This window comes from Telmatherina bonti (assembly GCF_933228915.1).
Source record: "Telmatherina bonti genome assembly, chromosome: 15".
NCBI lineage: Eukaryota > Metazoa > Chordata > Actinopteri > Atheriniformes > Telmatherinidae > Telmatherina > Telmatherina bonti.
Genome location: NC_136613.1, coordinates 16,497,730 through 16,508,366, shown reverse-complemented (window position 1 = coordinate 16,508,366; position 10,637 = coordinate 16,497,730). Strand labels below are relative to the sequence as shown.

Genomic DNA, 10,637 nt, shown 5'->3' with positions numbered 1-10,637 from the left:
TCTTAATGTTTATACAATGTTTTTTTATTTTAGAGCGCTGTAAAGTACATGAATTGTTCAGCACACATTTAACTGAGGATCACTGGTTGCTTTCTGTTTCTCTTCCCGCTAAAGGCGCGCGCGCAGCCGCTCTGAGGAAGGGAATGGTGAGAGAGCGCACAGGCAGCACCGCGAGCAACAGCCCGGCAAAGGGAAACATCACGTGGTGACACATCTCTACGACTGACGTCACCGTCCCCATCTCCAAGCAACCTCTCCATCAGCACTCGCGTCACCGTGCGCCTGAGCCGCGCGGTTGCCCAGCAACCCTCGCCTTGCGCTCGGGTCCGGCCTTGCCTTGCACCCAGCTCGGAGCTCTGACGCGGGTGTGACGTTAATAAGGTGGGTATCAATTTGTTATGGTGGCGGAGAGAGGGCGGGAGGAGGAGAAGGAGGAGGAGGAGGAGTTCCCCCAGTGAGTGCCGAAGCCCTCAGCTCTGCATTCCGGCGGAGCTCACAGGCTCATACCGGCCGCAGCGCAGTCCCGGGCCGACAGACTTGTTGTTTAAAGTCAAAGTGAAGGAGGCGGAAAAGTTGCTCCGCGCGTGTTTCCCCACAGTTTTCACTCTCTGATGTATTTGTTGTCCGGCGAACTACTGGAATGGTTTTCTGGTCGCTGCACAGCTTTCTGAACCGTGAAAGAAGGCGCTTTATTTCATTTTAAGGTAGGACCTACTTTCTTTAAAGCTGGCATTTTGCCGGTTCACATTTGTCTTACAACAAACTCATTTTTTGCTCCCAAGAAACTTAATCCCACGCATGTTTTACTGTGTATTTTAATACTTTCTTTTCTGTTTTCTAATTATGACTAAGTTATACATGTTATCACTAAATTACTTAATTAATTAAAAAACAATTACTCTAAAATAATATTTATCCCTAATCAATTAAAAATAAAATTCTTTACAACTAGAACACATTAAATAATTTATTCGCGACTAGAGTCATTTTAAAACCATCTCTTTCCAGGCTATACTCTCACGCTAAGAAATATATTACAAGAAGTGTTTCACACGTGCTGTTTACACATTTACTTTAGAAGTAGTTGTCTGCAAATTAATAAAATATACATAATATGCACATCTGTGTCGGTCTCTGCAGGTACAAGCCTTCATTTATCCTAACGCTGTGACTCCAGTTGGTGCACCATGGTGATCATGACAGAGACCTGCAGGGCTGCTCAACCCAGCCCTGCCCAGGGGAGACCCTTGCAGGTTGGATTCTATGAAATCATCCGCACTCTGGGGAAAGGAAACTTTGCAGTGGTGAAGCTGGCCAGACACAAAGTCACCAAAACACAGGTCAGTAGCCCTCACCTTATCTGAATTTGCACTTGCTTTAGAATGCAGGTTTTATTTATTTATTTTAAAAAAAACATTATTATTTCTTTTTGGTTTAGGTGGCCATAAAGATCATAGATAAGACCAGGCTGAATCCAACCAACCTGGAGAAGATTTACAGAGAAGTGCAGATAATGAAGCTGCTAAACCATCCCCATATCATCAAACTCTACCAGGTATGAATAATGTCAAACTTCTCTGAATTGCTGCCATTTGCCGTGCATCTGCTGCCTCCGTGCAGATTGCTGAAATGTGTCCTGGTGTGTATGGCTACATGTGCAGAGAGCCTGTGTGAATGCATGCATAGATGTGGCAGGTAAAGCATTGCAAATGTGCCCCCTTAAACAATGCTGTTACATTGCAAAGCATTGCAGATATGTGAATGCAGCGGTGTTATTCATGTGTGACAAAAATGAGGGGCATTTGCTATCTAAGTGGTTTTGACCAGCTTGCAGTGAGCCGCTGATTCTCAGTGTACTCTGAATCATAAGTACAGCAGAATAGCATTAGTGCAATCCCGTTTGACCTCCCTCTGCGTCTCTGTGTCTCTGTGTGTTAGAGAAGTAAACTGTAAGGATAGTTATGGGCATTCGTTGGTGGTGGGAACAATGCATTTCTCAGACTTTTTCAGTTATATAATGGCACTGCAGAGGTAACTGCAGAGATATGGAAAGTCAGGTGAGTGCTGATGAGGGAACTGTGCAGTGTATTAGGACGTTAAGCTCAATTAGCACCTGTTAAAGCCAAGTGCAATGTGTCTGCGCGTCACGTGAAGGCCTCCCCACAAAGCGCTGCTTTACTCCTAATCAAATTGAAGACTTAGTGGGAAGAATCCGCTTTTTCCCACTCAGCTGACCTCGCAAGTACTTTGGCACGTGTCTAGAAACAAATAAACACACACCCATGCAAGCAAACACTCAATGCCCTTTCTATTCAATTCTGTTTTACTGTTTTTTCTTTCTTTTATTGTTTTTTTTTTTTTTTTTTTTTTTGCTTTCAGGATTATTTCATATCCTCTTTGAAGAAACTGAGCAGCTCTTATTGTGAAATCATGTCTGGGGTGAAATAATAAGGGTGGGATAATATTTCTTAGAATCCCCTGACCTCCACCTTCCACTAAAGCTTTAATTCCCCTTTGTATGCGGTTTAGCATTTTGGCAAAATGTAATGGTAATACAGTCTTTAGTCAGTTACCAGACATACATAAAATTATTTACATTAAGTTTCAATACAGTATAAGCCGAGATATCATACACAGCTGGAATGGATATTTATTTGGGATATTTTCTGCTTTCATGAGGAATCCCAGCTGTGATCCAGTGCTGAATTGATTGAATGCTTTGCCTTTAACAGATTGATAAAACCACTAATGTTCCACATAGCTTGTCTGAAAAAGGCTGAAGTCATGTGCAATTAGTTTAATTACCCATGAAGAGCATTATCTGATGGTTTAGTGTGAGATTGCATCATGAATCCGGCTCTGAAGATGCTTTCCCTGCTCTGTGGAGGATTTCTGTCTGTCTACATCTTGAACATTGTTCACCTCATGACCTTGAACTGACTAAGATGATGCTAGTCAGATGGTTGAAGCTTGATCCTCCCCACCTCTGGAGAACCTTATTCCCACACTTCTGTACAGAGGGAGGGAAGTGGCATGAGGCAGTCTTGTGATCTGAGGGTGACATTGTTGTCTTTGTGCAGTTTTTGGGATCCTCTGACACCTCTGATCTGATAAACTGGCTACTGCTTCTCCTCAGTCTCATAAAAACAAGATGTTTTTTTTCGTTTTAGTCAAGGATCATTTAAGGTTCTCTCAGTTTGTTTCAGCCTCTCTTTAACTTTGTATCAATCACATACATTTCTTGTATGATTTTAAAAGGGGCCCGCTTGTGGGGGGACTGAGCATTAACTCGTGGTTTAGAGCTTTCATTTTTATTTTATTACACTTATGATTCAGGTTTGAATTTAAAACTTTACAGCATTTCAAAGGTAAAATATGTACGTATGAGGGTCGAAGGGGTTTATACATGCCATGTTTGGTCTGCACGGCTGTGACGTGAGCATCACCTCAAGGTGACTAGGCTCCAGATATCTTCCCTATCTTGCTGATAAGACAGTTTTCCGCATAGTAACATATATTTATTCAATCTTTCTGGAAGACCTGTTGGCTAAAAAGAATAAAGCTCCTCAATTCAGTGAAATCTGGTGACATTCGGTCCAGAGCTGGCCTGCAGCACTATCCACAAAAGCCTTTGTCATCTGATGAAAATTGCTTTGTTGTGCAACCTTTCAGCTCAACTGCTCCGTCCCTGAGGCCTCTCCAGGGAAATGGAGGCGGTCTGCGAGCTCCAGGAAAAGACTGAGAATTTTGTCTTTCCCTTACACAAAGCGCACTCCGTCTGGAGTGACTGCATGTATGCTGTCTTTCATACACCAGACGTGACCATTGTGAACAGTCTGTGTGAATCCAGTGCTGTGTTTCTTTGACATAAGGAGATAGGGAAAGTTTGAAATTCAACACTAGCATCTGTTGCCAGGAAATATCAGCCGCAGGGAAAGGCTCCTAACTATTGAATCAGCTGGTGCGTATCTGGAAATCAAGCATTTCTCTTTGGGTTTGCGCTGGCATGTGTAAATGGGTTTGTGGACATGATAACACCGCCTGCAGGAAGTTGGGTGGCTTATGTAAGACAGTTATTGGAAAGTCAGGTTATTCTTTATAAGAGGAAGAAGTATAAGGAGAACTATCAGAAGGAGGTTTTAGTGGTTAGAAAATGTCTCATGCCTTGATACACTGAAAATGTGTTTCAATATATTCAGCTACTCAGGATCAAGTGGGTTAATTTTTTTTTTTTTTTTTTTTACCTTTTCTCTCTCATAGGTCATGGAGACCAAAGATATGCTGTACATCGTGACAGAGTATGCAAAGAATGGGGAGATGTTTGGTAAGTTCCTGCGCCATGTTGATCCTGATAGTCTGACAAATGAACCCCATAACACTTCTAAATCACATGTGGTATTGAGCTAAACTATCCCCTCACCTTGCAGACCACCTGACCTCAAATGGCCGCATGAATGAAGATGAAGCCCGCAAGAAGTTCTGGCAGATTCTCACAGCGGTGGACTACTGCCATAGACACCACATCGTCCATCGGGACCTAAAAACCGAGAACTTGCTGCTGGATGCGAACATGAATATCAAACTGGCCGGTAGGTTCATAGTGTACTATTAACTGTTCCCATGGTTACCCGTTTGCTGGCAAGGAAACAGATGTGAAACACAGTTAATTGGTTTGAAGGAAGTATTTGCTGCTTTGGGATTTATAAACGGCTCTAATTAAATCAATGTGGTGCTGTCTGTGTGCGTGTGTTAATTAAATGTGAATAATTAACTAATTCACCAAAACTGATATCCAGAGGAAATTTGCTGTGCACACAGACGCGCTGCCTTTCATTACAACAGCAAGGGGTTACGAGGACAGAGGCATTTTATGTTTCACGTGTGAGCCGTGTCTCAGAACAAGTGGTGTGGAAATAAAAAAAAATTGCTCCTCTGTTTGTGACTTCCAGACTTTGGATTTGGAAACTTCTACAATGCAGGGGAGCCTCTGTCTACATGGTGTGGCAGCCCACCTTACGCTGCCCCTGAAGTGTTTGAGGGGAAAGAGTACGAGGGGCCTCAACTGGATATTTGGGTAAGCCAATATCAGAGAATCAAAGATAAAATTAACAGAAAACCATTAAGAATGAAATAAAATATCGTCTTTGTATCATTTCTTTCACAGAGCCTTGGAGTGGTGCTTTATGTTCTCGTCTGCGGCTCTCTTCCGTTTGATGGACCGAGCCTTCCTGCACTGAGACAGAGAGTCACAGAGGGACGATTCAGAATCCCTTTCTTCATGTCGCAAGGTATCCATAATCCTGACAGCTAATCACTGCAGTTACTGCTGACTGCTAATGCTGTGGCAATGATCCACAAGCAAAGACTAATGAGCTGTTTTTGTCATTCAGACTGTGAGAATCTGATCCGTAAGATGCTGGTGGTGGACCCAGGCAAGAGGATCTCCGTGGCCCAAATCAAGCAACACCGCTGGATGCTAGCAGACCCAACAGCCGCCCACCAGACCCTCAACCATTCCCTCACAGAGTATAACTCCAACCTGGGCGACTACAGTGAACCTGTCCTGGGCATCATGAACACATTAGGCATCGACCGCCAGAGGACTATCGAGGTAACGGAGCCAAAAAATAATTTGAGATGGAGGTGTAGCACTCTTTCTGACCTCTGGGTTAATCAACTCCACCCTCCTCTCCATAAACATACTAATCCCCTGTCTTTTCCCTCAGTCTCTGCAGAGCAGCAGCTACAATCACTTCTCTGCGATCTACTACCTGCTGCTGGAGAGAGTGCGAGAGCATCGCACCCAGCAGCTGAGTCGTCAGTGCGGCACCTGGAGCCAAAGACCAAGAAGCACCTCTGACTCCACTGGCCCAGAGGTCAGCTCCCCCATCTGGATGTAGCAAACTCAAGCTAGTCTTAATCCAGCCCCCTGGTTGAGGTCTAAAGTGCTCGGTGCTTTCTGCTTGCTTCTAGGTGATTATGGAATCCACAGACAGTTTTAGAACTGCAGCTTTTTCAATTCCACCCAAAAACACTCCTCTTGTGTACTCAGAGGTGGAGTGCGACCAAGGCGGATTATTTCAGGTAAACTCATTACACAAAACGTCACAGCTTCCACTAGCCCACATGATTTCCTGTTTACAAACAGGCGGCATGAACATACTCTGTCCTCCCTGGCTGTCTGCGGCTAATGGTCTTCATTCATCTGCTTTTCAGCGCGTGGTGTTCCCAGTGGAGGCAAGCCTGAACAGACTGCTCTGGAACCGCTCTATCTCACCCAACAGCCTGCTGGAGACGAGCATTAGTGAGGAAGTGAAGCCCAGAGACCTGGAGGAGGAGGAGGCAACACAGACCCTCGGTCCACTGCTTCCGCCAGCCACCACCTCCCGCAGACACACTCTGGCTGAGGTTTCCGCTCGTTTCCACCAGTGCAACCCTCCATGTGAGCATGAAAAATACGTGTTTGAGAAAACACTTATTCTCTCTGCTCGCGAATTGCAGTCTGATTTTTACCTTGTTCTACCTCTGTAGGTATTGTGGTCAGTCCATCAGATGGAGCATCGTCTGACAGCTGTCTGAAATCCTCATCCAGTCCTGCCCCAACATTGCAAGCTGCTATGGGTGACATGTCAACACTTCTAGCCTCTGGGGCTGAAGGTGGAGCTTTGTTGCCTGCCGGAGCTCCACTGGCTCTCTCCTCCCACCTCCAACCCCAGGCACAGGGCAGCCTGCCCTCTGCCAGCTTCCAGGAGGGTCGCAGAGCCTCCGACACTTCCCTTACACAAGGTAACGGGCCATAACCAAAAATCAGCTTCCATATTACCTCATCTAGTCTTTATTTTACTTTGTCAGTGTAAATGTTCAGGGGAGTATTGTGTAACATTTTCCAATGCCTTTCTGCAGGCCTCAAAGCTTTCCGCCAACAGCTGAGGAAAAACACACGCACAAAAGGGCTTCTAGGATTAAACAAGATCAAAGGTCTGACGAGGCAGGTTGTTCCTCCTCCTTCCTGTAACCGCGGCAGCCGAGGGTCAATCGGTCCAGCTCTGTCTGAGCACCGCAGCATGCTGGAGGAGGTGCTACACCAGCAAAGGTGAGGCTCGCGGTTACAAGAAAGTGCACTGTTATTAAAGCCCACATAGATCATGTAGATTAGACGTTTATAAACTGTGAGGGTGGAGCAGAAAAGGTCTATGTACAGTCCTTAGTGCTCCCTGCTGCTGTGAAACTTGCCACAAAAGGCATCATTTTTAGAGTTTTTTTCTTAATAATTGTGATGGTGACTGTATTTTCACAGGCCTATCAGGTAGAGACTAAAGCGTTAGGATTTCAGGCAGATCTAATAAGTGCAGTTGTAATGATTTCATCCCAATGCAGCACAGAATCTGACTTTTTGCGTCTGTTTCCAGGATGCTGCAGATTCAGCACCAGCCTCAGCCTCAGGTCCAGGCCACACAGACAGGACCCACACAGAATCCTCTGCTCTTCCTGGCACAGCAACAGTCACCCTCTCCTCCTTCTTCTTCCATATTTGCTTCCGCCTCTATTTATGACAGCCCCGTCCAGTCCTCCTTGCCTCCTCAGCAAGCTTCAGCGGCACTACAGTGCGGCCCCTGGCATCAGTCCCTGGAGACTTCCTACTCTGGCTGTTCTTCGTCGTCTTCATCCTGCTTCTCCTCCTCTCTGTCCCCCGTGGCCTCCGCTGCCTACCTTCTCGAGGCACGTTTGCACATCAGCCAGCAACCCCACCCTCATCCTTACACTGGCCTCCAACAGCAGCAGACTCAGTCGGCAACACACGGTGCCCACTCCATCCTGTCCAAAACAGCTTTGTGGGGTAGAGGCTCAGTGCCCAGTACGGATTCAAGCATGCAGGAACTGGGTCTGGCTGGGCAGCAGCAGCTCAGTAGCTGCGTGATGGTGAAGTAAAACACCCATCATGACTGTCGACTTGATATTAAGCCCAGAAGAAAAGAGCACAAGTGGGGAGGAAGAACAAAATACTGTTGCAAGCGACGAATTGAGACATTATTTAACATGAGGTACACATGTGAGAATGTGTACACTCATGTGTAATCATTCTATGTATGTTTCAGAGATCATATAAGCTAAAGACGAAGCAATAACCAAACTCTGGATGAGGTGTTAAATTCATATCAGACAGCCAGAGAAGCAATAATAGACTGAAAGACTTTTCCAGCTCTCCAATAGACTCACTTGAATGAAATGGGAGCTGATGATAGCCGATCCATTTGTCTCTCACATTTTTAAAGCTGTTGAAGTTAGATTTTTTTTTTCTAAAACAGGAAATCTCCCCTCTCAGCTTTTTTTTGTTGTTTTGTGTAGTTTTATGCTATATTTTTCACTTGCCTGGATGGAGGACCAAAATTCTTTCTTCATGCATTTTCCCCACTTTGTTCGCCTTTCTAAAGAGACATTTCTCTGTAGCAGTGCAATGAACATGTGGTAGAATGCCCTAAGCTTACAAACATTCACTGAAGGATTTTAAGTTCTATTGATACTGTGACTTTTTTTTTTCCCTGTGCAAGATTAGCTGTGCAAATGCTGCTTTTACCTCAAGCTGCGAGAAGAGTGCTGCGAACTCATCAGCCAAAACTGAATGAAGAGGAATTCTTGTTGATTGAGCAAAGCACAACCGGTACACCAGTCAGCTCGGGAGCGCATTTCAGCGTGTGACTCCATCTTGTCTTCGTTTGCTAAGCACTCTAGTGTTAGATGCTTTTTCTACCTCCTCAGGCAACAAGCTAACAGAAATTTCAGTAAGAAAAAAAAAAACCCCACAATGTGGTCAGGTCCAGATTATCAGAGGAAACATGCTTTTCACACGGAAAGAACAAAAGCTGTGGGAACAGTGCAATATTTTACATGGAAATATAATGGAAAGATGAGGCTCTGCATTGAATGGTCAGAAAAACGTCTGTATCTGCCTGAGGGTTTTTTTTTTCTTTTTTTTTTTAACCTTAGATATTTTGATCTTGATGTGCTAGCTGACCAGAAAAGGTACTAGTTGTAACATGTTAAGATGAAACTGTAGTAGTTTAGAGGAAGGTGTTTAAACCCCACCCCCACCTCCACCCACAGCTTGTAAGTTATTGAACCGAAAGGAAGAATTTGGGGTTTTACCAAAGAGTGAACAGCACAAGACACGGACAATGTAACACTTTACATGCTGTTTCTAGATGTAGCACCCTTGTTACCGGTTTTGTAATCTCCTTAGCTTTCGCTGTGAGAAAAGCTCCCGCTGCCACCCAATCCTAATAACGCTACATCTGTTGTCAATAACTAGCTGTTACTATCAGGACCAATGGTGGGTTTTTTTTTATTTTGTTTTTCTTTTTGTTTTATTTTTTACTTTTCTACAAAAGAAGACGGAAAAGCAAACAAAAAGAATTGAAATGACAACATAGCAATACCACATTGTCCAGGAGGTTAAACTCAGTGGCTGAATTCAGTGTTGTGGAGTGAGGTGTATCCATGCAGGCGAGCGATGTGTGTTTTAGGTCTTGTTCTCTCATATCTGTGAAACGTCTCGTAGAAGAGCAGTGTTTTAGTTCTACCCTGGAAACATGCAGTGTTGATATTTTCTGCCCAACAGTTTTTAGTTGATTGCAGTCACCACCAACTCTTGTGCCTTTACCAGAACAAACGATCCGAGTTCTCCAATCCGAGACACCTGAGACAGACGAAGGGATGGCTCCGTTGGGGAGCCATTCAACATTTTCTTCGCCCTTTGAGCTTGCTGTTTAAACTGAAGCAAAATTTGCACTTTATTCATTTTACTTTTTTGTTTCTCATGATGGAAAAAGTCACACGACTTTTGGAAAACACTAAGATTCTCAATGCAAATCTGTAAGACCACCCTTTTGATAAACTTTGGATAATAAGAAGTATTTCATGTTTTGTCTTTGATTTGTTACTTGACTGTGTGAACAAGAGCACATGTTTGTGTGGATGTGTGTGTGTGTGTGTGTGAATGTGAAGGGGAGTAATAGAGAGGAAGGGAAGGAGAGAGAATGTTTATTCCAGAAAGATTGTTTATTTATGTGGCTATTTATTTAAATAAAGTTCACTTCCTAAAATGCTTTTGTCATGTCTGCATCATGTGAACATTTTTATGTGACTTTTTTTTTTTAACCCCTTCTGTCTCTTTATATATTTTTTATTCAGGTTTATCATTTAAAACTATGCTTTATCATCCCTTTGAGCTCACATTGAGCACACTTAAACACAAAAAATACTTCTTTCTTTATTCTTAGTTGTATGCTGATAGTCTAACAAGTTAATTTGCACTTACACACCATCAAAGACATAATGAGCATTGAAATACTAATTTAAAAGAGCATCATTGAATACAGAAGATACAAGATGATGAAATACAAACGATGTTCTATATTCGGTGACATGGACCCGATGATGATTCAGCCCATTTTGATAATGCTGGGATGCACAGTGACGCTGTCAATGATGCATCACAGCCCGATGACCCGCCTGCTGAATGGACAGGTGTCTGACGTCTGAGAGGAAGAGCGATGTAGGAGTCGAGTGACGCAACAGCAACATGAGAAGCCAAGCTGTGCATGAGCCAAGTGAACTCTGCTGCACTCCTCCATCCTTCC

General features: G+C 44.0%; 1 protein-coding gene across 1 annotated transcript; it reads left to right on the top strand.

Moving 5' to 3' along the window:
• The first annotated feature begins 566 nt into the window (after positions 1 to 566).
• Positions 567 to 10,062, top strand: sik1 (salt-inducible kinase 1). The gene is made up of 14 exons (XM_079253903.1): positions 567 to 704; positions 1,141 to 1,340; positions 1,439 to 1,555; positions 4,261 to 4,324; positions 4,428 to 4,589; positions 4,950 to 5,074; positions 5,165 to 5,288; positions 5,391 to 5,611; positions 5,727 to 5,876; positions 5,974 to 6,084; positions 6,217 to 6,442; positions 6,532 to 6,786; positions 6,904 to 7,093; positions 7,410 to 10,062. The coding sequence occupies exons 2-14, from the start codon at positions 1,188 to 1,190 to the stop codon at positions 7,927 to 7,929; spliced, it is 2,418 nt and encodes an 805-aa protein (XP_079110029.1). The 5' UTR covers positions 567 to 704; positions 1,141 to 1,187; the 3' UTR covers positions 7,930 to 10,062.
• Positions 10,063 to 10,637: the final 575 nt, after the last annotated feature.